The following is a 27,716-nucleotide window of genomic DNA, read 5'->3' as shown; positions in this document are numbered from 1 at the left end:
CGCACGGGAACTCATTTTATAAAGAATATATTATAATCTATAATTTATAATTTTATATGCTTGATAAAAAAATTAAATCATATAAATAATTAAATTTAATTTTGATGATTAAAATATGATTTACAAAGTATTCAAATATATATATATATATATATATATATATATATATATTTATAAACCTTAATGTTCCCTTTAATTTTTTTATCAAAACACATATTGCATACAATTGTGTCTTCATCCTTTTTAAGTTTTTTCATACATTTTCACATGATAGTTATCTTCAACCACTTTTTGAACAAAATGTAATTTTTTTTGCATGATATATAATTTTTTTTCCTATTTAAGACATAATATTAAAATTATTAGTTTATAATTTTAAACAATTATAATTTATATGTTGGTAATTGTTATTTTGTATATTTATCTACCTGCTTTATTTATTGAAAATGAATATTCAGAAAATTGAATATTGTAATAAATATATGTTGATTTACGTTAATATGACCCGTCTCATTTATAATATTTTTTTTTTAATTTTTGGGAGAGTTCTTATAAAATACCAACACTTATTATATAAACTAACACATTACTTAAATAAAACCAATATTTTTAAAAGCAATCCCACTTTGAGATGAAAAGACACCTTGTTTAGATGAAAAGTTGCAACTTTGACATTATTTTTTTCACCATTTTATTATTAGTAGATTAGTGAAAATTTGATTTGAAAAATGCATGGGAGAGACTATTTATAGATTTTTTAATGCCTATTTGAATAGTCACAACCTTTCAATATGAATAGTCACATTCTTCTAATACTCACAATTTCTCACTTTTTAAAAGATACTAGTGAATAGTCACAACTTTTAGACTATTTTTAGAAGAACACAACCTTACAACATATAACTTTTAGAAAAGACACAACCCTCTACACATATTTTTCAAAAGACAACCTTTCAACATAATTGAAGTTCACAGCCTTAGAAATTAATTGGAAAAAACACAACCTTACAACATAGAACTTTTAGAAAATACACAACCCTTTACACTACTTTTTCAAAAGACACAACCTTTCAACATTAGTGGATTCACAACCTTAGAAATTAATTGGAAAATACACAACCTTCCAACATAGAACTTTTAGAAAAGACACAACCTTTTACACTTCTTTTTCAAAAGACACAACCTTTCAACATAAGTGGACTCACAACCTTTGGAATTAATTGGGATTGCTATTATTAGTAGATAAAAATTCAAAAGCAAACGTAATTGATGAAATACCTTAATAAGTAAATGATTAACATGTTTTCATCAATTTAAATTAGCTACAATTATTAGAGGATGAGTTGATCGCCAGCTTATCTTTCAAAATGTATAAAAAGGGCATCAGCTATGTTAAATAATTTATTTTCATCTATGGAAGTAGTATGTTGTTTTCATTATAGTAATTCACGTTTTCTATCAATAATTACCGTAAATGAAAGTATGATACAATTATTATGGATAAGATTTCGATTTAGAAACGAGATGTGAGTGAATCGGATGAATTTTTATAGAAAGTGTATTCAATTTAAGGTTTGTCTCTAAAATGATAAATTATTTATTATATAAACATGCAATAAAATGAAATGTTACTAACGTTGTAACTTATATATAATATATCTATAGAAAATTAATAATTTAATCCAGTATTATTAAAATATTTTAAATACTAATCTAAAGAAATTTGTCATGATTTTAATCTTCTAATGAAAATTTTCACTAAAAATTCAATCCTCATAAGTTTAGAGAGAATTTTTGAAAGTCTAAGCTAAAATTGTAGCTTTCATAATTCACTCAAAGCTTGCTGACTTTTTTTTAAAAAAATATTATGTGAATTCATATGTCTTTTTTTAGCAAAATTTAATTTCAATACCAATAATAGAAGTAAACGTGGTTTTTTCTTAGACTTTCAAAAATCAATGAAATGAGTGAAAAATCAATGAAATAAGTGATGTCACTCTTGACAGGTCCTACGCGCCGTTCCCTTAGGGCAACATTATTGGTTCTACAAAATTTTGTCCTTAGAATAAATTAGTATTATTTTTTAGTTAGAGACAAATGCATAAGGACTTTTTTAATTTTGTTGATTATTGGTAGGACAAAAAAAAGTCCTTAGCATATTTTATAATATTTATTTGAGACAAACGTTTGATCAAAATGTGTTTGCTTCTTTTGTTTGGTGGGATGGATAAAATATGAGACAAACGTTTGATCAAAATATGTTTACTTCTTTTGTTATGACAGGGAACAAGATCATCTCAACAATGAAACGTGAAGCAGAAATAAGTAGAGTAAATCTTTGATTACAAACTATATAAAAAGGTAGTTTCTATGTTCTACGTGCAAGAGACTCCTCCTTGCACAATCAGAACAACGATCACAAAATCAAATCCACATACCTGAAACCAAAAAAAAAAGATCAGAACAATTAAGAAAAAATCAGATAATGTTTGCCCCTGCATCCAGATTTGCCCAGCAAAATCAGCTCAACCACAATCTTTCCCTCTACGCCTGCAAGAATCAAGCAACAAGAACCCAGAAGAAAGTATTACAACTTGCACATATATAAGAAGAAAATAAATAAAACAAATTGTGGTTTGGCAAGAGAAACGTTATAAGCAAGAGAAAAAGAACATGAACTAGTTGTCAAGTGTCTGTCGAATTCTCTCGGGACTCCTACCATCTCACCCAGTAACATAGCAAAATAAATATGAACTGATTAAGCTAAAACCAAATTGGGAAAAACACAGAGCTTACAAACCCAATGAAGAAGAGGGGACAAAGTAAACTTTGTGGGTAACTCATTCAGGTGAACCATTGATCTGAATATCAAAGTAAACTTTGTGGGTAACTCCTTCTAAATCCTCTCCTACCTGATAAATCCCACAACGCAGAGAAACCCCAATTACAAAGTCTGACCACATCTTTACAAAACCAAAAAAATGCAAATGAGTTCAAGTTCAATGCTCACCCGATCAGCAACCTTCTCATTGACCATGGGATCAGTAACATCAGTCAATTTAATCTGAGTTGCATTAGTGAAACCCAGAAATCGTAAGTAATGTAGCAAGCCCAGATCGATAAACTATAAGAAAAGTGAGGAGCAAGGATCAAAAGTTTTAACCTGGATGAGGGCAAGTGTGACGCAGTCATCGGAGACAGTCTCGAAGAGGCGGAGGAGAGACATCTCGTGATGTTGGAGGCTAGGATTCAGCCTCTGCCTGATGATAGGCGTCGAAGAAAGGGTCCAGAGAAGTAGCCTCTGCCTGAAGCTATGGCTTCCCTTCTTCAGTTGCTGGGGATCATCGCGCCTTCCGCCATCGATCTTCAACTCTCTCTCTCTCTCTTCTCAAAGAGACAAGGCCCAAAGGGCAACACGTGAATCATTTCTCAAACCAAAACGCTTCCACCATTCCCTTGCCGACACCTATCACCTAAGGACAAAAAAAAAATATGTTAGCCAACGACAAACCGCGTCCGTCCCAGCGAAATTATACAATTTTTATTTAAATAAAATCATATAAAGCCTAACGACTTCCTCTATCATACCCCGATAATGTTGCTCTTAGAAAGTTAGTAACGCCCCCCTTGTTTTCTAAACGTCTCCTGCACAGTTATGCGTAGTCTCTGTTAATATATTTTATACTTATGTTTTTATGACAATTTTTCTATACTTATGTTAAAAATCAAGTGTGTTGCAAATTATGTTTGTAAAGGGCGATATATTTTTAGTGTTCAAGAAATGAAGGTTGCGTTGATAACTTTTAAAGCTGTTCAATGACCAGGAACGGATCCACCAACAAATTACAAGCTCTTGACCTCGAGAGTAACACTTTCAATATTAATTGGTCGATATAATTTAGAATCGCCAAGTTGGGATTGATTTCAACCAACTAAACATGTGACAAATTACAATCCTAAAATTTGTATATATATTGAAATATGCACGATCACGGAAAAAAAAATTTCAGGCATGGATATATGAGTCAAAGAACAGTTCGTGCTACCATAAATTATAGCCTTTTTAGTGATTTATTAATCAAGAACATTGTCGAGTTATAAATAGCGTAATAAATTAGAAATGAGCTGAGGTAGGAAGGGGAAGTGACATGATACCTCAAATTGGGGATGTACAAAAAGAGTCTAACATCTTTTTTGAGTCTAACATTCGACTTCGATCGACCAAACCCTTATTTCAATTCACTATATTTTCTCATAGGTTGTTTCTTTGTAGCTCTATATATAATATATATCATATGTTAATCAATTTGTTATTGTAATTCTATTTACTTATACTAGCATTGATTAATTTGCCCAAAAAATACTAACATGTTCTTCTACTCGTGCAGGCAAATCCTAATTCGCTTATCATAATGTTCTAATCGAGATGACAAAAAAATGTTCTAATCGAATCTGGCAACGAAAATATGGATTATATCTTGATTACAAAATTTAACAGACGTAATTAAATAAATTTTATATATATATATATATATATATATATATATATACACGCACATGCGTTATTTTACTCATATATTGTGGCTTGATACCCCGTTTATTTATTTGGACTCCAAAGTCTACTGGTCAATATCTACTGAATAATATACTAGAAAATGATACGGTGTCGCCTAAAAACAAGGTAAAACGATTGACTTCGAGTGTAAGAGGGAGCTGATGGTACAAGTATACTATACTACTAATCTTATAGTCGTGCTTACTTTAATAAATTATCAATAAAATCGTGGTTCAAAAAATCAATAAAATCTAGTTGGGGTATTTTAACAGGTTGGTCACTTACTCGCAGCAACCTATTTTTGGACAACTTTAAATGTGTTTGTGTGTGTTTTTAAATTGTGAAAGGTCTTGACAAAAAAAATTGTGAAAGGTCAAATATTTTTATTAAAAATTTCATTTGGAAAATTTATGATTTAAAACATGGAACATTTAGCAGTTATATTTTAGAGTATACCGTAAAATATATACATGTATCATACTACTCAGTTTTTGCCTTCCGTTCAACCAAAAATGGAACACGAGTGAACGCTTAAATTAGCACAGGAACTGAAAGTATAGCTATTACGGCTGAAAAATATTTATATAAATTGAAATGATTTGATCTAGTTTAAAGCTTTCATGGTTAAAAAAAAATCCATGGTCATGTTAACGTGAAGTAAGGCCAACTAATTAGTCAAATTAGTGGTTTGCCTCCTATTTTCCAAGCTCACAAAAGATCCCTCAAAAGTCGAAAGGTGGCCTTAAAATTACATATACCTTCAGATTTTAATATGATTCGCTATATGATACTAAATTATACAAACACAATCCAAAAGTTATTGTAACTTGTTTTTATAACCACTAACAAAAAACACACGCATACGCATGCATATAACTTCATTTTAAGTCCATTTTAAGTCTGGTCGGATAATGTTCACAAGTTTCAGTTAAATCTAAAAATTTCTCAATATATTATTTTTGATCCGATTGACATCATCAAAATCTATGGACCTAATTTATAATGATAATTTACAATAAATTATATTCAATAGAATATAATTTATTGTCAGTTAGACTAGTGAGAAAGTAAATTAAAAAAAAAAAATATATATATATATATATAAGATTTTTCTTAGCAAAAATGAGAGGAAATGGTGCAAGTTCATAATACGAAGCTTTGGGGGAGTTTAATACGGATGGAGGCTAATGATGTATATTATATGATAGACTGGAGTCAAGGATTAGCAAACAAGAAACCGAACGGCCGGTTCTCTTCTCCAGCGCTCACGTTTCATGCTTACTTCTAACTACAAGATCAAGCTTATGGAGTATCCTATCCACAGTGGATGCTGAATTTTTTTTTTGGGGATGCTGAAGCTAATATTAATTTTGTTTGTGTAAATCAATTCAATATATGAGTATATGCAAAACCATTCAGATAAAACTATGGGATGGTAAGTTCTAGTCTTGATTTTACAGAAAACTTAAAACCTCATTAATGATATTAATGTAAGGTGGTTCTTAGGTTGAGTTTCATGTTCGACTATCAGAATTCACAATCTATAGATAGAATTTTTGAATGACCTTGATACTTACTTATGTTTAATATTTTAAACAAACTCCAACAAAAATTAAAAGGTCAATGTTTTATATTTACTTTCAAAACGGAGCCGCATCTTAATTATCTTATATCTGGTTTACATTATGTATATAAAATTTTCGGATTAAATTTATTACTTTTTTGTATTAAATATAGTTTCGAGGTTGTTAAATTCTGTACCTCTTGTCCAGTCAAATTTTAAGTCTCTACTAACTCAACAGTAATTTACTACGATCATGTAGCTATGTTATTGTGATGAATGATGGATTGCAAAATTAGACCATAGGAGCAATAAAAGGGGGGTTGTTATAGGCTCACTATTAGAGAAGTGACGGTGAGTTAAGTGACTGAATGCTTCGTGTGACAGTGGTCATAGAGTATGTGCATCATGCCATGTGTCTAGCTCTTATGACGTGGGTTGTTTTGTTTACTGATATGAAAAGCAAGCCACGTACAATCGGTTTCCCTTCGATTCTGTTTGGTCTCTTTGACTGCAATTTCTCAAAGCCAAAATTCCTCATTCGCCGCATGCAAGCGCGTGCTGTTCAGTTTTCAGTTTTTTCTTTTTTGAAAATTTTACAGTGTTTACTTTTAAGTTTTAAAAGATCTTTTTTTTTTAAAGATATTGGTTATGAATGTATTATATTGAACATGATTGTTGGTTTCCTGGAGATTAATTTGGCTAGTAAGTATGTATATGTGCACATATGTAATCGGTTTTGAGCTAGTCCTCGCGTCCCTCCCGAGTACAATTACAATAAAAAAATTAGGTATCCACATGTTTGTTTTACTTCATATTTAATTTATTTGGGATCCAAAACCCTCATTTGTAGAATCGCTTACGGCTTTGCAGATTTGTTGGTTACATCATCGGCTATTCGTTTGAAAATTAGTCTTCTAAATAATTTTTATAAACTATCAAACGTTTAAAATTTCTTTATATAAAATAAATAGAAATACCGAAAAGAGGATCGAGAGTGAATTAATACTGTCGGGTAAACAGAAACAGGAAAAAAGAAGAGACAATAAAGAAGGTCAAGAGGTTGGGTTTTCAAATCTCTGTGCACGTACGTATACTATGATGTGATTGTGATAGTGGAGAATGGAAAAGAGGGAAATAATTACTAAAATGTCTTGTCTAACTTACAAAAGCTATACTTACTGATAGTGACATATGGTTTTGTGTTTGTGTGTGTTTCAGTGTCAAACGTTTTCTCGTAGTCCGGTTTATCTAAGGGTTCGAATGGTAAAAGCAGTTCAAGCGGTGCAGATCAAGCAGAACATGCAGATCAAGCAGATTAAGAGCAGATCATGCAGATCAAGCAGATCATGTGGGAGAAAGACAGAACAACGGTTGAATTGGTCCAACCATATTTTAAATTTAAATTTTACATTAAATTAATTAATTATATATATATATATATAAGTACAGCTACAAAATTATTCTCATGCAATTTTATCATTGTTAGAATCTAAAATGATATCAAAATAAAATGATATAAAATATGACAAACTCAATTTATTTAAATGGTTATTAGAAAACGTATGAAATTTTTATGATTTTTATAAAATTATAATTTTTAACTTAATTAAAAACCAGCTTTTAATATCGAATCAGATCACGATTTTAGCATGTTTGACCGGTTTTTGATTTGGATTTACCGGTATAACTCAAATCCGGTTTTTAACACAACCAGAAACAAGTCGAAAAAATAAGTCACGGTCTGACCAGTTTGATCTACCGTCTCTGGTCCGATTTTGAAAACATTAATTACAATTTATAATGATAAAAGCAATTTAAAAATATATTATATATTTAAATAATAAAAATAACAATAATATACATAATATACAAATACAATACGTAAATAACAATAAATATTTCACTAAAGTTATGTTACTAAAATTTAAAATTAAAAAAATGAAAATATTAGTAATTAACCAAATATTTCTATTTTCTATTAAAAAAACATCTCATTGTCTACTTATCTCTCTTTTTATATGATATGTGAATTTTTAATTATGTAAATATATAATATTGTAGTTTAAATATGGTTAGTATTAAATATAAAAGATTATAGAAGATTATTAAATATATTAATAATTTGTAATAAAATCATTTATTGGTCAAAAAAGAAAAAAAGTGGGAGAACATCACCAAATAGTAGTAGACAGAACTGCATGTGGGAGATCTGCTTTTTCACAGAAAAAGACAAAAAATTCTGAACTGCTTGCTGTTCTCCTGCCAAATAAATTTTAAAAACAGAAAATGGTGAATGGGTGATTCAAGTGCAGTTCTCCTGCAACAGCAGATGATCTGCCTTTCTCCTGCCTCCCATTCATAACCTAAATCAACGCTCATGATGGTACGCTCTTATGAATATAGGATTATGGTCAGAATTAGACATTTCAAGATATTTCTTTCCTACAATTCATTGTGGGAATATATATACATGTATACACTCAAATCCGTAAATAAAGGAAGAAATGGAGAGAAGTAGAGGTGTGACAGGGGATGTGAAAGCGTGAAAAGAAATGTGCATGGGGAGGGGCCGCTAGGGCTTAAGTTTATGTAATTTAAAAATGCAAATTAGGGCTTTAAAGCTATGCACATTTGAGCTATGAGTCCAATCGATCACACGTGGTATGTGCATTCTGATGTTGATTTTCATCACTGCGTATATATATCATTCAAGTAAACTTGTGGTTTGTCTTAGACCGCGTTTGTTTGGTTTAACTTTTAATGACACTAAATATCTTGAACATATTACAAGAAGATCATTAATAACATTGAATTTTGGAATCCATATTAATTGGTCATACGAAGATATATTAGAATTATATGCATGAGTAGTATTCACGTAAAGACGCATAAAAATGAATAAATAAGCGGCTGATCATTCAATAGTGTTCACAAAATTACATTGTCAGTCCGAATAAAATTTTAATTTATCTATATAAAATGACGATATTAGTTCATCGACTTAGATATGTAAGTAAACAACCCATCTCTTTCTTTTCTCTCTGTCTCTCTTTCTACTCGAAGATGATGACAACGAATTTGAACGGCGGAGGAAGAGGTGGAGGAGGAGAAGGACCGTGCGGGGCGTGCAAGTTCTTGAGGAGGAAGTGTGTTCGAGGATGCGTTTTCGCTCCTTATTTCGATGCAGAGCAAGGGACTGCTAGTTTTGCAGCGATTCACAAAGTGTTTGGAGCAAGCAATACCTCGAAGATGTTACTGAGATTGCCTTTGCACAAGCGGCTCGATGCAGTGGCCACGCTCGGTTACGAGGCTTTGGCTAGGGTCCGTGATCCTGTTTACGGCTGCGTTGGCCATCTCTTCTCTCTTCAACACCAGGTCCTTTATTAAAACATTTGCTTAAGTGCTAGTGGATTATACGTATATACAAATTGAGACTTACAAGCACGGTCTCTACGTGTCTTTAGGTGATGAATCTACAAGCTGAGATTGCTCATGTTCAAGCTCGTCTTTCAATGTTTCAGCGTTTTTATTTAGTCCCACCACAACAAATGCAGCAGCCACCTTTCGATCTAGCGTATAACAATGAATATCCCATGGAACCAACTAACTTGGATGTTGGGTGGGAGGAAGAACAATTACCTCAAGCAGTTCGTCTTTAAGTATTTACCCACAGTCTAACTTCCGGCTTGCAGTTTAGGTTAGGTCCACAAGCCATGCTTATGTATTATAGCAATGGAGGTGTCTGGAATAAAAGTTGACGAGTCCATCCTAAGATCATAGGCCCATCCTAAAAGGCTTCATAGTTGACTATTTCCACTTAAGATCATTACTTTCTTAATAGGCCCATCCTAAACGGTAGCTAATTACTAGTAAGGCCGTTACCAGTAGGTTTCGGTGTAAATAAAGAAAATAGTTTTTTTTTTTTTTTTGAAACACAAATAAAGAAAATAGTTAAACAAGATTACTTAAGCTTTAACATTTTTCTCTGTTTAAACCAGTGCATACGAAGATCTGGGCTTTAAGAGCTATAATGGGCTTTTTAGTTTTTTGCAGTGAGAAATAATTGAAGGCTTTAAATTTGATCTGAACTGGACCAGGTTCGAATCGGTTTCTCTAATTTCCATTAGCTTCATTAGTTTCTCTTTATACGACAAGTCTATGTGAAATGTGAACAAAGTGAGTATATGAATAGTCTATGTGCAGAGTGATTATACCATGCATTGCTAATCGGCATATTTCCAGATAAGAAAATTCGGTTGGAATGAACAATATTCTGGCAATTGCATTGGAATGAACAACAATCTGGCAATGTCATATCCTATGAACAAAAACAAAATACGCTTCATATTTAAGTAATGAATGATTTTAAACTCAAATTCTCATTTTATTTAACTGTTGGCTATAATATATAGATTCTTTTGATGATTATCTTTTCAAATGGCCTGATCAAATTAACTAATTTAGTACATTTTGTGAGTTTTTATTGAAAACTTCAGCATTTTTTTCCAATAGGCGTATATATGATGTTCGGTTCTTCTTTCGCAAGAAATATACTTGGCAAAAAAAAACTATAACTGAAAGGAAACAGTATACATATTCCTCTAATATCATTTTGTTTCGTATCATTTGCATTTAGAGGGAAAAATTGGACCATGATGTGAACCCAAACAAAAAGAAACCATGGGTCACGCGCATTCATTGTATCTATATATAGCTGTAATCGATTTAAATAGAACTACTTTAAGTATATAGTCCATCTACGATCTATCCTTAGGTACGTAGAGATCGTCGTTCCCCTATATACTAGGATATCTATAGTCGTCGAGGGAATTTGTAATATAAAAATTTATATGAAATATTAAATATATAAATGTTGTTAATCTTAATCATCCAAACATCTCTGATGCATAATTTTATTTTTTTACACCAAAATAGGTTGGAGTCAACTTTTACTTCATTATATTCCATTGTGGAATAAAAAAAATGACTAACGAGTAAAAGTTAATATTATGTTTCATTTTTCTAACCACAAATTAATATTTTGCTTCATTTGGGAGTTGTTCAACTTTTTACTCCATTTTGAAAAATAAAATATGATTATAATTTTTTTTTTAAATTTCATTTGGAGTAGAAAATAGATTGAGTTTAGAGATAGATGTTCAAGGTCACAAAGGAAAAATTATACTTAGAGAAATTAATCATGTTTGTAAAGAAAACTATCAAATCACTTTTATTTTAGAGTTTTTTTGTTCTTCCCTTCTATTTTAATTTGTCACTTTTTGTATTTGTTGTAGGTGGAAGTTGAACTCTTAACTAATTAGTTATGCTTAATAACCCACATGAGATGAATTGAAACCGACTAATTAACTTAGTTTAGTTTGGACATGTAAAAAACTTAGTTTAGTTCGGACAATAGTAAACAATGGATGAAATGAAACGGATTAATTTCTTTAGCTGGAATTTAATTACAACTTTAAAATGCCCGATATAAATAGTTAAATTTATTCTAAAAAGGTTAAATTTTATATAGAAAAATTGATAGTTCGCAACACCAACAAAGCAACGGCCCGAGAAAGACGGTAGCTTTGTGGAGACACACAAATAAGATAGTCGCAGGATCATGTGCCACGCCTACACTTTCTTTCCAATTCCATCTCATTCACGCGTTCTTTTTTCATTCTTTTGATTATAAATACTCACGATCTAAATAATATCCCTTAACCTATGCATAGAACATGCATATAATATCATAATTAATACATTCCACCACTAGAAGCCAAAACTATGGTATATATAGCTGTAAAAAAATAAACTCAGTTGTACATAGAGGATGAGAGAATGAAAAATAACGGAATCCAATAACAATGTCTGTAATAAACGGACATGAGAATGTGAATTATTATAAAGAATAGTATAGATGCTCTGTAAAATGTAGCATTGATATAACGGATGCATATATGTATATAAATTTTTTTTTTTTAACAAAATATATATGTATATAAATATAATTAAGCAAATTTGTAATAAAGAGAGAAGAGGGCAAAACGGGGAACATGTCACGCGGATAGGTGTGAGATAGTAAATGACGTAGGTTCCGTTATTTAAGAACCCTTTAGATGTTCATGTTCCCACACACCACAAGAGAGAGAGAGAGAACATGGGGAGAGAAAAAGAGAAAGATGACAACAAGAACGGAGAAGGAGAGAGAAAGCTGGGAGATGAAACGCCGTCATCTTTCTTGGACGGTACGGGGTTAGTTTGTGTAACGGGAGGGACTGGTTTCATTGCTTCATGGCTCATCATGCGTCTCCTTCAACGTGGCTACTCAGTTCGAGCCACCGTTCGAACCAACCCAGGTTCGAATCTATTTCTTTATTTTCCATTAGCTTCACTTGTTTCTCTTTTAATTAAATACTCTGAATTATCAATTATAGATTTACCAAATGCAAGTAAGATTGCTGTTTATTTTAGGGTTAATTGATTGGTTCGTTTTAGCATAAAGTACAAAAAGAGAGATATATCGTAGTTTATAATAGATACTAGTTTTTGGGCCCGTACTGCGTACGTGAAAAGAATTTCAAGAAATTGTGTATAATACATCTAAAAATTATAACTAACAGCAATAATAAGCTTAATCTGGTCACATAATTTTTTTTTACAAAATTAGCTAGTCTTTCTTTGTCCTATCCATAATAAAACCAAAAAAATCAAAGGAAAAAACTCAATAACACAAAAAATTTCCCTGTTAACTGAAATAAAAGTGCTAAAATGATTTACCTTCAGTGTTTCCATGGTCTAATGTTTAAATCTATTTGCACAGTCTCGGTCACTCGTTGCTCCATCTTCCTATTAAAAAATACATAAAAAACTTCAAACTGAACCATACAAAAAGAATATGAGTATTTGTCCGAGAAGCAGAGAAAAAACAGTGAACAAAAAAACATTATAAAGCTATATTTAGGTTTTTGATGCTACACTCAAAACGCAAAAGAATGATGTGAGATGAAAAGAGTGAGAATAAAAGAGAAAATGAAAACAGAGAAAACAGTGGAGAAGTTGAAAACAGTGATGAAAATTAGTAATTTGAAAAATTATAGAGAAGATGAAATAATTTGAAATCATGCCATGCTTATAGGAGTCGTGGAAGTTCTTTATAGTCAGAAACAGTTTTTTTTTACAACCGGTTATTTTTGTAATGGATTCAGATTTTAATTATTTTGTTGATGATTATTTAGTTTTTATTAGTTTTTGAAAAATATTAACCGCATGTCTTAATTTTATTGGTCAACTGACTTGTGCTTTAGTATATAAGGGATAACATTTAAAGTTGATTTTTGGCTCGACAATAATAAAATTATGGGTGTGAAACATTTATTGTACTTGGCTGGAATGATCTGTCAGTTTGTAGGATCTTGAAGCTCCATAGCTATGTCATGTTTGCATCTTCTATAAATAAAGTCAACCATCTATTGTATGCTCAAAAATTAACAACCAAATAATAATTTTGTGCCTACGTTTAATACAGAAGGGAGTAAGAAAGATATAAGCTACCTAACATGTTTGCATCTTCTATATATGTCATGTTTGCATCTTCTATATATAAAGTCAACCACTATTACATGCTCAAAAGATAATAACAAAATAATATAAATAGTGATAACTAATACTAATTTTGTGTCTACGCTTAATACAGAAGGGAGTAAGAAAGATATAAGCTACCTAACCGAACTCCCATTTGCTTCGGAGAGGCTTAAAATATTCACCGCCGATCTCAACGAACCGGAGAGTTTTAAACCGGCTATTGAAGGATGCAAAGCCGTCTTCCACGTGGCACATCCCATGGACCCGACCAGCAACGAGACCGAAGAGACCGTAACGAAACGTACCGTGCAAGGTCTTATGGGGATACTGAAGTCATGTCTGGATGCTAAAACCGTGAAACGCTTTTTCTACACGTCAAGCGCCGTGACCGTTTTCTACGGCGTTGGAAGCGGTGTTGGAGGAAACGGTGGAGTAGTAGATGAGAGCGTTTGGAGCGACGTGGAAGTGTTTAGGAATCAGAAGGAGAAGAGAGTGAGTAGCTCTTACGTTGTGTCGAAAATGGCGGCAGAGATGACGGCGCTTGAGTTCGGTGGTAAGAATGGATTGGAGGTTGTGACGCTTGTGATCCCTCTCGTTGTCGGACCTTTTATATCTCAGTCGTTGCCTTCATCCGTATTCATCTCTCTAGCCATGATCTTTGGTAAATTTTTACCTAAATATTTATCTTATAACAACCTTGGTTAAACATGCATACTAGGTATAATGTTTTATAAGAAAAATTAGAATCTTAAATTTCGTAAATATTAACCAAGTTGTAGTCGTCAAATGGTAAAAAAGCTTCATCATATCAAGGATCAAATCTTTTTTTTTTCGCTGATAAAATCAAGGTTCAAAACCTTTTTTTATAATAAAATCAAGTTCCAAATCTTTTTCTTTTGCTAATAAATCAAGGTTCAGATTAAAAATAATAATAATAAGGTTTAAATCTTCACATACAAAAACTTTATGACATGTGTATAAGGATAAGTCTCAAATTACGTATGGAATCTTTGCTTAATCTATCTTATTAAAACTCAAGTACAAAATTGGAGTGTTTGGAGATTTAAATAGGATTATTAAAAAGTTTGGAGTGTTTGGAAACATGGATTGTAGTCTTTTTAAAAAAATAAAATTTTGTTTGAAAACAAAGATAGTAGTATTAAGAAAAAAAGTAATGGGCTTATGTTTTTTTAAAAAATTGATAAGAAACTATCTATCTAGGTCAGTTTTAAAATATACCAAAATGAATCAATCTAATTGCCTAAATTTCTTTTTTCTAAACTAACCATAAAACAAAATTTAAACTTTATATACATATTTCAAATCAAAATAATAATTCAAAGTTGATTTATATCAAAATATACATATATTCAAAAATGGATTTTTACTAAACTATTTTTCAATAACCAGTATAAAAAAATATTGTCAATATATATAAGAAAAATACAATACAAAGCTCAATTTGAAATACCAACTCAAATTATGGTTTTTATATTTCATATTAAGTTTAAAAAAAATAATATATGTAATTATTTATATGATGGTATGTATAAAATATTATTAATTATATGATTACTTATATGATGGTGCATATAAAATACGATTAATTATATGATGACAAAATACGATATATAATAATGACTAGGGATGAACTTTTGGGTACCCATACGGGTTTGGTTCTGATCGGTTTGCATTTTGGATTTTCGGGCTCAAAGATTCCAGTCTTATTAGAATGTTTCTAAATTTTGGTTTGAGTTCGATTCGGATCTTTGCGGGTTTGGTTCGGGTTTCGATAAATAATTTAAATTATTTTTAAAGTTTTAAATTATTATATATTTTAAATTTCTCAAAATGTATAAATAAAATAATATAATTACGTATAAATTTGAATAACATATGTCAGAATACCTAAGCTTAACATATCAATTGGCTTGATTTAAAATTTTGGATACGGAATCAATAATTATTTTAAGTATTTTTGGTGATTTGAGTATATTAATTTTAACTATTTCAGATATTTACTTTTGACTATCTATATATATTTTCAAGTATTTAAACCAATTTAAAAGTATCATTCTTGATGTTTTATATACGTTAAATCTAAAAATAATTAATATATATAAGTATATAAATCTATTTTAGATAAATTCGGGCAACCGAATACTTCGGTTCGGATCAGATTCGGTTCTCTAAATAACAAAATTTTGAATAATTAAAATATTTAATCAATTTATGTTCGGGTTTGGTATTATATTTTTGGATCGGTATCGGTTATGTTCCTCGGATTCATTTTTCAAATCCTAATAATTACATGAAAAACAATTATCGACATATTTTTCAAAATATACATCCGCGCAGGCGCGCGGGTCAAAGTCTAGTTATTTTTTAAAACTACAACATGCAAATCCTAGTTAGAGTGGATAGAATATTTCATTGTTAAAATATTCGTAAACATGTGAACGTTCAAATATAAATGGCATCTTGAGTAAACTGTTCAGTGTTCACCATACTAATATCATCTCTCTCTTTTTTTTGTATTGAAGGAAATTACAAGGAGAAGTATTTGTTCGATACTTACAACATGGTACATATTGACGATGTCGCAAGGGCGATGATATTTCTATTGGAAAAGCCAATAGCGAAAGGGAGATACATATGTTCGTCCGTGGAGATGAACGTCGACGAGGTCTTTGAGTTTTTGTCTACGAGGTTTCCTCAGTTTCAGCTACCTTCAGTTGAGTAAGTATATTATTATTTCTACTTATTTTATTGGTCTAAGCATTTGATTTATAATTTTTGTGTGGGTACGTACAGTTTGAAGAGTTATAGAGTAGAGAAGAGGATGAGTCTGTCGTCGAAGAAGCTGAGGAGTGCAGGGTTCGAGTTTAAGCATGGAGCTGATGATATATTCACTGGAGCTATAAAGAGCTGCCAAGCGAGAGGCTTTCTTTAAAACTCTTATGGGTTTTTGATTTTAAATTTGTATATGAATTGAAAATATCATTTCTTTTATTCCGTTTTGTAAGATGTTCTACCTGTTGACGAAAGAAATATATTTTTGAATAATTAATCGAAGAAATATGAAAAGCAAAAATTATCAACAAAAAAAGTCGCCCACCGTGGGGCTCGAACCCACGACCACAAGGTTAAGAGCCTTGCGCTCTACCAACTGAGCTAGACGGGCTTGTTGCTTAGTCGATAGTGAACACTATACTACTTTTAATATTGCTGTTTAGTAGTCTGTGAAGCATTTGTTGAAGAAGAATCAGGAAGCTGGGTGGGTTGATGAAAATGGACCACCATTGTGTTTGGGTTGTTAACTGTGTATAGTAGGGGCGCTGTACTTGTCTTCTTTTCTTGGTAAGTCTACATTGATCTAGTAGTTAGTTTCCCTTTCATGTTGTGATTCCTGTTCTGCTTATAGTTCATCTTAAAGTTGAACTCGTGTGTAAACAACGTATCAAATGAAGCTTTACACGTTTTCGGAAACTCTTGTGACTTTAATTACTTCTCATGCTACAATTCATAGTGTTCATGGAACCCAAGGCACTCTTGCTACTACTTTTCTTGCATTTGTTACGGTTCCAATTCCCAAAATTTATTATGTTTTGATCAATTTTTCTAGGTTCAGTTTACCTACGATATTTCATCTTCACCTCTGCAGTTTTAAACCGGGCATTTGGTATAAGCATTATGGGTTTGATTATGCACATCTAATAGACTAATACTACAACATCTAGACTCATAACATCTATTCAGTTACAATATCAAAGTATGATTCTAATATTTTTCATGAGTGTAATCACTAATTATCAAACTTCAAAGCTTTTTTTTTTGCTAAAAACTTCAAAGCTTTTCTTGTAATCGGTTACTGAACTCAATAAAGGAGTTGAGGATAAGCAAAGTTGATCAGTTCTCTAATGATAAATGTATAACCATCCTTACTTTGAGAAGAGTCTTTCCTCTGAGGACTAAGGTTACATTCATATATATATGAATATGGTGGCAAGATTGTGCTTAGTATATGGCATCAAACAATGTTGTTTATGATGCATGCGGTATATTTACTAATGCGTTTGTCTGTTGTAAAAGATACCCTTTTGAGAGGGAATTATGAAATGAAGAGAAATATTCAGAAAAAAAGAAAGATGATGAGAGTTTTTGATTATGGGAGATTATTTTTGTCATGTAACGTATGCACATCATAGGACTCACAAAAGGGTAAAAGAAGAAATCTCAATTTAAGCGTCTGAACAAATGCTCCTCTCCCGACAGATGATCCACATGTCTAATCCAACGGCTAGGATGCTTCCTCGAGTCACCACGCTGGTTTCCACCAGCAGCTCCCACGTGTACCATGTCCAACCCACTCCCAACAGGCAAAAACACTGATCTCACCACACGTGTCCCTTTTTTCAACACATCTTGCCATTTAAATCCAGATATCGCTCTCTGCGCAGCGTTTTTACACACTAAAACGGCACCCTTGTTGCTCAATTTCGCAAACCTCAGCGTTTTAACGAACTCTCGCCGCTTCGAGTCTACCACCAAGAAGTCCACGCCGGGAAACTCCTCCATCGTGTTCTCAACAGATTCTCTGACCACAACAACCTCCGTAGCTTCCGTTGTAACGACTCCTCTCATGGCCGACACGTACTCCAGTCTCGACTGCTCATCTGGTACTATACACACGTGTCTCCCGCAAGTGTGACTAGCAGCAACCGCGAGTCCTACGCTAGTCGCGAGTGGATCGCCGCGTGACCATGTCTCAACGATTAGCCTAGCGTTCCATCCGGCGGCCGTAGCTGATAAAAACTCCGCCACTCCTGATTCTTTGTAGCTCTTACACTATATGCATGCAGATTAACACTGATCAGGATAAATAAATATAAGCACATGTAACATATCACATATGATTATAAGTTAAATCATATACAGATCTAACGGTGCTGATGTAGGCTTCAGAGGCGGTTTCAGGCGACCAAACAAGCTTCATGGTGAAAGTTCAATGGAGATTTTGTGAGTTTGTGATACGAAGGAAGTGGTTAGGTTATTATATAAATGGACAGACGAAGCGTTGACATTTGCCTACACTAATTAACAACGTGTCAATTGGTCTCATTGCTACCATTTATTACTACTCCCTATTCCCTATGCTTGTCAAAAATATATAATTTCATTCCATATATTTTTTTCTTGTCAACAATTTCATACTGTATCTAGAATGAGTTATCTAAATCAAGTTATTTTAGAGAAAAAAATAATACTATGAATTATAAGAATTATATTAATTTTATATAGTACTAGTTAATTATTTTTATTTTGGTCCATGTTTCGCTTTTCATCCTAATGGCCGAGTGTGAAAAATATACGTATAGATCAAAGGATTTGATCGCTGACATTGTGGACTTGGTGAACTTAAATTATTACATTAGATGGTCAGCCTCAATCTTTGATTTTTTTTTCTTTTTTGCTCATTCTTAATCTTGGATTTAAGCCTTTGTTGAAGATTTAAGCCTTTGTTATTTCAACACAATGACGATTCGATTTTGTTTTTTCTGTGACACTCGCTTTCATTGTGCCAACCTAAGGTTATTGATATTAGATAACATCAAAATATATAAACTCAATTTCATCGCCGGCTAGTTTGGTTGAGTATGCACGTACCATCCATGTACGCTAAACGATATGCGACAAAGATATCTATTATTTATTTATTTTTAATGAAAAGATATCTATTAATTACAAAGCATGTAATATTAATTATTAAATGTATAAATGGTAGCTCCATCGACTAATTAAAAAAATGTGAACAACAAAAGATTATTGTACTTAGGTACAACAAATATGAACCAATTCCTGGCTTGATTTAACAAACCAATATTTGAATTTCGTTGAAAAACATAGACTTTATTTCTTAATCTTGAAATTATTCTGTTAGTTATTATATGCTCAAACTAACTATGCCAATGAAATCCCCCAAGATTTCATTTTAATCTTAACACATATATTTGATTCTTTCACCCTTGTAAATCACTTTAAGGCTTTAAGCCAGTAAGATCTATCGAATAAGTGAACTTGTGCGTGTGTTGTGTAGTCCCCAAACGTGCAAGTAACTATGAGTATTTTCTTTTGAATTTCCATTACATTAAACAAGAGGCAAAATTGCTCACCAATGTTTTACATGAACCATCTTTAGATACACAAACATTAAAGTTTCAAAGAACCAAACTGAACCAAGGAATCAAATACTATCGGTAGTTATGATCTTACTTTGCATTACCGTGATAACTTAAATCGAATATTAAGCTAATAATATACTATTGGTCGAGACGTGCCTTTAGCATGGCTCCTGATATAGTAGGAACAACCACATCTAGCTAAGTACTCTTAAGCTATTTAAATTCTGAAGTTGACATGATTTAAATTAGATTCATTTACTATTGCGTAAACGACAAATTCGCGCTTTCATTTTATATTAAAGACACGATTTTTAAATTGCAACTTTGCATTAAAATATTATATTAGTTTATAAATAAACCAATTTGATAAAGGGGATAAATGTACGATATGTCGTACCACTCCATCCTGACTATGACTTACCAAGAAGTCAATGCTTATCACAACTTGCTTATCAATATCTTATCATCACTAGCACTTTTCTATTTTTTATACATATATTATTTTGCAGTGATCTGTTTGGCGGACACAATGTAATCCCAGTTTTTTTTTGATCAAATGTAATCCTAGTTTTTTAATCTAATTTCTGTAGATAATATACTTTGAACTCGAATAGTGTAATTATTTTTCGTTTTTTGGTGTCCCCTAATCTCTCCGTCAAGATTTTTAAAATGGAGTTCAAAAAAGAAGTTTTCCCCTAATTATGGATTTCGATTTAGACTTTTTTTTTTCGATTTAGACTTTCACTGATAAAGTAGATAATAAAACAGTAGCATCAAGCAGCATAAGTTGAATATTTTGAAAATATTTATATATCAAAATATCATATAAATTAATATATAATATATATTATTCATAAATAATTTATTCATATTAGAAAATATATTAAGCACAAAAAACCATTGAAAGTTAGTTGGTATTGTTTTAGTCAAAAAAAAAAGAAGTTAGTTGGTATTGTAAGCTAGTTGGGCCACCTTAAATGAAAGAATTTACCATTGGCCACAATTTAAGAGCCTGGTGGCCTGTAAGCTGTAAGCAAGACTACACGACGTCGTTTAAACTCTTTCCAACAAACTATACAGCCGTTAAACGATCACGAATTCGCGCGTTGTGTCTTCTACGAGTATCATGTACGTTCCGTCTCTCCCGGAGAGGTGGATGATCCGTTTCTATAGAACGCAATTATCAAATCTCACTCATATTGAGTCGAACCTGAGATGAGCTCTGCTCTTGTTCTGTTTTTATGCTCGAGAATGGTGTTTCCGTGGACAAATTCTCGTTGTCCCTTGGTCTGAAAGCTTGTTCTAGGTTAGTTTTTGTAAAGGGAGAGATGAAGATTCATGGGTTTGTCCGAAAGACCGGAACTTATTATGAAATGTAGTTGTTTTGGTTCTGCTCGCCAGGTGTTCGATAGAATGCCGCAGAGACTCCATTATTGATGGGTACATCCAATGTGGATTGATAGAATCTAAGGAAGAAGAATACAAAACAATGTTCAACATAGTTGTCTTAAAAGCTTCCCACAAGACCATTCAAAATGTCTTAAAAGCTCTTGTTTTACAGCCTAAGTACATCAGCTACAGTTACAAGGAGAAAAGAGGTTACATCATGGGGGAACCTAAACAGAGCTACGATCGATCAGGAAGTGGTGATCGTCTGTAAACTTTTGGTGAGACTAAGCAAAAAATCTTGTTAACTGGAAACTAATAACTCGCGGCGAGTTTATTCAGTTCTTGCATAACATCTTCCATGGATGGTCTCTGGTTCGAGGATTCATGAGTGCAGAGAAGTCCAAGTCTAGCCAGCTGTGCCGCCTCTGCCTCCGGAAAGCTCTCTCGAAGATTCGGATCCATGAAGTCTTCATTCAGTCTTCCAGACTCTACAGCTTGTAAGATCATCAAGTGGCTGATCTTGCTTTTACCGCTGAGTATCTGCAACAGAATCATACCAAAGGCGTAGACGTCGCTCTTGTCAGTGAACCTTCCTGTAGTTATGTACTCAGGAGCTAAGTATCCCATTGCAGCACTCGCTTTGAGCTTCGAGAAGACGATATCATCCGTGAAAAGCTTGTGAAGAGCGGAATCAGCAAGAGAGGGATTGTACCAATGATCAATGAGAATCTTCTCTGCTGATAGATTCTGGTGAACTATTGCAGGTTTCTTTCCATTCTCTCCATGCAAGTAAACAATGCCTGAAAGAACAAAAAGAGACATAAGACTTTAAGTACAAGAACAGAGTTAAGTTTTCAAACACTAACCTCTGGCGATTCCATTTATGATGGAGACTCGACTAGTCCATTCAAGAACCTCTCCACTCTCATCCTTGACATCAAGATACTGCAAAAGATTACCATTAGGGACAAACTCGTAGATAAGGAAACACTCTCCTCTCCCTTTAGAGCAGCAAAAGCCTCTCAGCCTCACTAAGTTCTCATGCTTCAGCAACGTCAACATCTTCAACCCTTTGAGAAACTCGGTTTCATCTGATTTACAGCTCGATTTTGCGATACATTTGATGGCTGCAACAGAGCCATCTCTAAGGATCCCTTTATAAACCGAAGATACGTTACTCTTCCCCAACAGATTAACTTCGGAGAAGCTCTGAGTAGCTCTCTCAATCTCCTCGAGATTGAACATAAAGCTCTCAAACACTTCTTGAGACAATGCACTGTTGTTACCACTGTTCTGTCCTCTCCCTAAGGGATCCCAACCGTTGGCGTACTCTAAGCTGATCAACGGTGAAGAGCTTTTTCTTCTAGAAGCTTCTTTGAAGTTGTACTCGGTGCTTATCCTACCGTCCATAGCATCGAGACTGCTTCCTATCCTCTGTTTCCTTCGTCTGTACCATGTGAACGTTGAGCCACCGAAGACTGCAACCGCGAGTATTGATCCTAATAGTCCCATGACGATGCCTAGAGATGAGGACTTTGAGGCTTTTGATGAGCACGCGCCGTTGTTGTTGTTACTGCAGTTGCTTCGTTGTACTACTGCAGACTCTGGTTTCACATCGTTGGTTGTTATGAAACTCTTTGGGTTTGTTGGGTCGGGACGGTTTAGGTTCGGTACGTTGGAACCGGTGCAAGGTTTTAAATCTGTGAACCCATCTCCGCATAAACCGTGGTTGTTTGAGTACTGGAACCCATTGTTTAGCCTCTTCAAAGCTTCAAAACCCAAAAAAAATAATTAAATACTAAACCAAAAAGGCTGGTTCCGGTTCTGATAAACCGGTTTGAAGAATTGTATACCAGAGGGAACGAAGCCGGAGAAGGAGTTGTTGCGAATGTCTAGAACTTGAAGCGAAGGAGCAGCAGCGAGTTTCACCGGAACAGGACCAAAGAGATCGTTGAAGCTCAAATCTAGCCTAGTCAGCGTACCAACATCGCCTAAACTCGCAGGCACAGCGCCGGAGAGTTGGTTGTACTGTAAAGCCAAGACAGTTATCTTTTTGAGAGAACCTAACTGTGTCGGTATACTCCCACTTAACTTGTTGTAACATAGCTGAAGCACTACAAAAAAAAAGCAATAAAGATTGTGAAATTACAACTTTTAATTGAGTTTGCAATGTTTGATTTTATTTATTTTTGATGAAATTTATTTTGGTTTTAGTTTTCAGTGTTTTCATAATTATGAAATTATATGAGTTTTGACTAAAAAATATGAGGTTCTTTAGAAGAGTTTTTGAATTTTAGAAAAAACTCAATTGATTTTTCGGTGTTTCTCTTTGGTAAAATTGGTTTTTATATTTTGGTTTTGGTTTTCGATGTTTTCATAATTATGAAATTATGAGTTTTTGAAAACCAAAATTTATGAGGTTTTAGAAGAGTTTTTATTTAAAAGAAAAACCAAGAACTCTTTTAAAACCTACACTAAATTCAAGAAGACAAGAACTGAAACTTTTCTAAGCTAATGTAATAAAACCAAACCTGACTCACTTAAGATACTTTTTGCTGCAATAAATGAAGTATGTATGAGTGAGATTAACTAATATAAGGCATGCATAAACAAGACTGACCTTGAAGATTGTCTAAGTTTCCGATCTGAGGAGGTATTTCGCCGGAGAGATTGTTAACGTTGAGGTATAAATCGGTGAGGAGAGGCAGGTTTGAGATGTCTTTAGGAATCTGACCGGTCAAGGAGTTGAAATGAAGGTATAAACCGGTTAAGCTAGTGAGAAGACCGATAGAAGGAGGGATAGTTCCGGTGAGGCCCATTCCTTGGAGAGAGATGTTAGCAACGCGGCGGTTTCCATCGCAGGCAACACCGTCGAAGGAGCCGGGGGAGCAAGGGTCGGCGTCGGGAGTCCATGACGTGAGGAAGCGTTTTTGTGGGTCAAGAGAGGATTTGATGTCGAGGAGAATGTCGAACTCTGATGAGTAAGATAGTGAAGGAGAAAGGAAGAGGAAGATGGAGAGGATGAGGGGGAGTGAGAGTGGAGAAGCCATGTTTGGTTGTGGAGAAGAGAGAGAGATGGAGAGTGGTGAAGAAGAAAATGACTATCGTTGGTTTTTGAAGCAAAATAAAATTTGTCTAGGTTTTGAATAGTTTGAGTTTGTTAATTTGAAGAAAAGGTTGTGGACCACAAGATGATTCAATCGTAAAAGAAAATAAATATATGTAATGAAATTATAAAACACAAAGTTATATATTTGACTACCTGTGATATCAATCGAAGTTTTTTTATTGTTGCATTGCTCTGAAATGACTAAAGATATTAAAATTAGTGTTCTTCTATTTTTTTTTCTTGTCAACATTTTATTTTTGTACTTTATACGGTAAAGATTCCTTTTAAAGACTTTTTCAGAGGAAAAACAGTAATAGTTAGGCTAGCTTTTTTCAAAATTGAAAATGATAGCACTCTCTCTTGATTTAGTGGTAAGAAAAGTTTTTTTCTTTTTCAGTGCACCAGCTACAAAATCGTACTTTGCATATCATTCTTTTAACTTTTCATACATCCATTAAGTTAGGGTTTACTAATTAACATAAATCTGTTGATTCATTCTACTATGCAAAAAAAAAACTTATTTATACTCAATGCAAATTTTACATTTTGGATTGAGATTTCATTGTGAGAATATTTATACTTATTAAGAAAATATAAAACTAAATTAGAGTTGTACTTGATTTTCAGATCAGCGCGAGTAATACCTGATGACTATCTCATATGTTCACATGGGAATAAGATACAAAAATAAATGGCATTTCTTGACATTATTTCAATGAATTACTATATTTGGTGCAAATAATTGTAAAATAAATAAAAAAAGAGTAGTTTATATTTTATATAGATTATATGATATAGAAAGATAAAAAGGCATCCAAGAGGCATGGGGTGAAGAGTACATAATGGGACAAAGAAAGATGATGGTGGCAAGTCAATAGAAGCAACATGTGAACATTTTATTTTACACAATTAATCAAACAATAGGTAATTTTTTAAAAACATGTGAACTTCTCTTGAGTTAGTGTTTTGCTATTTTCTTGATTTGATTACATAAAAAGGTAAATGGACCAGCACCTCGCTCTACTCTAAAGTATAACATGTGAGTTCACAGAAACAAGAAAGACATAAAGCAAGAGAATAAAGCAAAAGGCTAGATGGCTCCTTCTGAATTCTGATATTTCACCTTTTGTAATTTATTACTTCGTGGGTAGTGGTGGATGGTATATTATACACATAACACATTTGTGTGTGTGTGTGTGTGTGCGCGCTCATATGTCGACAGAGGGAATGAATTCATTGTAGTATGAGTGCAGCCGAGAATTATCGAAAGTAATGTGTCCATTATAACTCTTAGCTAGTGCAGTCAAGTTTCTAAATTCATACATAAACCTCAAGTAAAAAACAAGTGATCTGTGACAAGTTAGCTAGCGTACATCCACTAAACGAAACATATTCTCTAATCGTTAACTAGTGGTTTTATATTCGACATGACTATTAATAATAACTAGGTGATACCCGCGCCCTGCGCGGAGTGAATTCACTCGGTGATTTAATGTTTGAAATCAAAAATAGAGTATGTATTTGCAATATATCATCGATGAAGTATGACTTTATAACAACGGAGGAAAATTTCAAAAATGTATGATTTCATATACCTTTTCCCAAGAATGATAAAAACATATTTAAACAATAGAAAAACTTTCTTATAACTAAAAAGCTCATTTTTATTAAGATGCATAATTATAAATGTTAACACCCTACATAAATGTATAACAATCCACGTCAAAAATAAGGATACTTCTTCACATAAAAATAACGGAACATAAAGAGTAAAGATGCCTTACACTGAAGTCGATTAGAACCAATGCATTTCGATTGTCAAACCACCAGAAGCAGAATACTGTTTCCACAAATGTAGGATCTTCACCCTAATCTTCCACATTGACTTGAATGGTTTCAAATCACACACGTTGGTTATCGCAGCCATTGTAATAGAATGAGATAAGATTGTAAGTTTTCGACTGTACGAGATAAATTATACGTATGGGAGAAATTGGTCTTATATACCGAAGCGTAAACCTAATTCAATGGAGAAGATTTGTCGTTTTATGAAAATTTAATAGCAAATATTTTTACCTTGCGGATCACTCTAATATCTATATATTACCATAACTTAAAAACTATAAATATATATTGCATTATACTATCATTAAATAACCTTGCAAAACACTCAAAACATAAAAATTCGGACCAAGCAATTAAGTTCGGTTTTATTTGGGTTGTTTATTATTGATTGAATCACGGTTTGTTTATTTTGTACGTAAATTTTTTAAATACAAACAAATCTTCCGTTCGAAATTTAGTTGGCCAACAATGTAGGTGCATGAACACACACGTACAAGCGTTAACTCGTAAAAAGACACCGAAACTACATTGAAGCAGTTAACCTAAATACACCAGTCCATCTTGAACTTCTAAACGAAGTCTTAACTTCCCTGAAACTACACTGAATCTTCTCCGACCCTTAATTTCCTTCAATGCAGCATTCTTGGATCAGTTCGCAGGTAATGAACGCTTCGTGGGGGGGAAGAAGCTTGTTCTTTGTTGTTGTTGTACTCTTTCCAAACCTTAAGCCTCTCATCGACAATGTCTTAGACGTTACGAAAGTTGAAGCTACGATGTCTTTCCCGGTGACCGTCGATGAGATCAGTCTGCTATTGCAGGTGCTGCAAAGAGGTTCAGTTAGAGGCTCTGGTAGGAATGGTTGCACCCATATTCCTCGCGGCAGTTCAGGAGGGTGCCGCCACGGATAAAGCTGTCACGACAAACTTCTTCATACTTTGGCAGAGAGCTAATGTGATATGTGATTAACGTCCCGAGCTTGTGGGGTCACTGGGTCATCGTTTCCTGAGTCTGTCTCCACGTAGAACTCCGAAGCTTTCTTTAAAAACAATGCGTTTGAAGTAAAAAGTGGGAAAGAACGAAGAAGAGACAAATCCCTAGCATTAGCTTTACGTGAAAACTCCAAAGCATTAGTTGGTTACTTATTTTTGTAGAGTAAAGAAACCGTTTAAGAAATTTGTTTACAGAAGAAGCAAATAAAGAAACTTATTTGTGAGAGTGTCTCTGCAATAGACACGTGTCCAACTTGGTGTGAAAGCATTAACTCCAATGCTCCTCTTTTAATATATAAGGGATATAAACATGAATATAAAGATATAACAAATCTGTCACATATTTAATACTATTATTACACAATATATGACCCTAGCGGTAAAATTTGATAGTACATATAACAGTAATTCCTTTCCTTTTTATTTGCTATGAAAACCAGTAATAATATTTTTCTATATACGGATATACCAAAGATTAACATGGTAATGTATAATCATCAAC

The 27,716-nt window shown here is 33.0% G+C and overlaps 4 protein-coding genes, 1 long non-coding RNA gene and 1 other non-coding gene across 6 annotated transcripts; 2 read left to right on the top strand and 4 right to left on the bottom strand.

Annotated features, from left to right (window-relative positions):
* Nucleotides 1-2,448: 2,448 nt before the first annotated feature.
* LOC125608386 lies at nt 2,449-4,004 on the bottom strand. Its single transcript, XR_007339309.1, has 4 exons — nt 3,164-4,004; nt 3,011-3,064; nt 2,801-2,912; nt 2,449-2,550 (listed from the first exon to the last, which is right to left on the bottom strand). It is a non-coding gene; the product is annotated as an uncharacterized LOC125608386 (long non-coding RNA).
* Nucleotides 4,005-5,470: 1,466 nt separating this feature from the next.
* On the top strand, nt 5,471-12,228 carry LOC111215404 (LOB domain-containing protein 19-like). The gene is made up of 2 exons (XM_022718890.2): nt 5,471-9,494; nt 9,584-12,228. Exons 1-2 carry the CDS (start codon nt 9,099-9,101, stop codon nt 9,776-9,778), a joined length of 591 nt encoding a protein of 196 aa, XP_022574611.1. The 5' UTR covers nt 5,471-9,098; the 3' UTR covers nt 9,779-12,228.
* Nucleotides 12,229-12,238: 10 nt separating this feature from the next.
* On the top strand, nt 12,239-16,770 carry LOC106391928 (protein BRI1-5 ENHANCED 1). Its single transcript, XM_013832670.3, has 4 exons — nt 12,239-12,475; nt 13,813-14,361; nt 16,244-16,439; nt 16,515-16,770. The coding sequence occupies exons 1-4, from the start codon at nt 12,277-12,279 to the stop codon at nt 16,651-16,653; spliced, it is 1,083 nt and encodes a 360-aa protein (XP_013688124.2). The 5' UTR covers nt 12,239-12,276; the 3' UTR covers nt 16,654-16,770.
* Nucleotides 16,771-16,811: 41 nt separating this feature from the next.
* Nucleotides 16,812-16,884, bottom strand: TRNAK-CUU. The gene has a single exon. It is a non-coding gene; the product is annotated as a tRNA-Lys (tRNA).
* A 952-nt stretch (nt 16,885-17,836) lies between these two features.
* BNAA04G26140D lies at nt 17,837-18,920 on the bottom strand. The gene is made up of 2 exons (XM_013835690.3): nt 18,637-18,920; nt 17,837-18,548 (listed from the first exon to the last, which is right to left on the bottom strand). Exons 1-2 carry the CDS (start codon nt 18,694-18,696, stop codon nt 17,937-17,939), a joined length of 672 nt encoding a protein of 223 aa, XP_013691144.1. The 5' UTR covers nt 18,697-18,920; the 3' UTR covers nt 17,837-17,936.
* A 2,452-nt stretch (nt 18,921-21,372) lies between these two features.
* Nucleotides 21,373-24,454, bottom strand: LOC106391929 (LRR receptor-like serine/threonine-protein kinase RGI5). Its single transcript, XM_013832671.3, has 4 exons — nt 23,892-24,454; nt 23,125-23,385; nt 22,138-23,040; nt 21,373-22,071 (listed from the first exon to the last, which is right to left on the bottom strand). Exons 1-4 carry the CDS (start codon nt 24,319-24,321, stop codon nt 21,584-21,586), a joined length of 2,082 nt encoding a protein of 693 aa, XP_013688125.2. The 5' UTR covers nt 24,322-24,454; the 3' UTR covers nt 21,373-21,583.
* Nucleotides 24,455-27,716: the final 3,262 nt, after the last annotated feature.

Source organism: Brassica napus, chromosome A4, assembly GCF_020379485.1.
Source record: "Brassica napus cultivar Da-Ae chromosome A4, Da-Ae, whole genome shotgun sequence".
NCBI classification, from domain to species: domain Eukaryota; kingdom Viridiplantae; phylum Streptophyta; class Magnoliopsida; order Brassicales; family Brassicaceae; genus Brassica; species Brassica napus.
The sequence above is the reverse complement of the archived record's forward strand: the minus strand, read 5'-3'. Positions and strand labels throughout refer to the sequence as shown.

What these genes read in the sequence shown, in the direction of transcription:
- LOC111215404 (XM_022718890.2), top strand. Translation starts at nt 9,099, where the DNA reads ATGACGATATTAGTTCATCGACTTAGATATGTAAGTAAACAACCCATC. An exon ending in TCTTCTCTCTTCAACACCAG is followed by an intron (nt 9,495 to 9,583) that starts GTCCTTTATTAA and finishes ACGTGTCTTTAG; the next exon opens with GTGATGAATCTACAAGCTGA.
- LOC106391928 (XM_013832670.3), top strand. Translation starts at nt 12,277, where the DNA reads ATGGGGAGAGAAAAAGAGAAAGATGACAACAAGAACGGAGAAGGAGAG. An exon ending in CACCGTTCGAACCAACCCAG is followed by an intron (nt 12,476 to 13,812) that starts GTTCGAATCTAT and finishes CGCTTAATACAG; the next exon opens with AAGGGAGTAAGAAAGATATA. An exon ending in TTTCAGCTACCTTCAGTTGA is followed by an intron (nt 16,440 to 16,514) that starts GTAAGTATATTA and finishes GGGTACGTACAG; the next exon opens with TTTGAAGAGTTATAGAGTAG.
- BNAA04G26140D (XM_013835690.3), bottom strand. Translation starts at nt 18,696, where the DNA reads ATGAAGCTTGTTTGGTCGCCTGAAACCGCCTCTGAAGCCTACATCAGC. An exon ending in ACATCAGCACCGTTAGATCT is followed by an intron (nt 18,549 to 18,636) that starts GTATATGATTTA and finishes GCATGCATATAG; the next exon opens with TGTAAGAGCTACAAAGAATC.
- LOC106391929 (XM_013832671.3), bottom strand. Translation starts at nt 24,321, where the DNA reads ATGGCTTCTCCACTCTCACTCCCCCTCATCCTCTCCATCTTCCTCTTC. An exon ending in AAACTTAGACAATCTTCAAG is followed by an intron (nt 23,386 to 23,891) that starts GTCAGTCTTGTT and finishes TTTTTTTTGTAG; the next exon opens with TGCTTCAGCTATGTTACAAC. An exon ending in CATAAATGGAATCGCCAGAG is followed by an intron (nt 22,072 to 22,137) that starts GTTAGTGTTTGA and finishes TTGTTCTTTCAG; the next exon opens with GCATTGTTTACTTGCATGGA.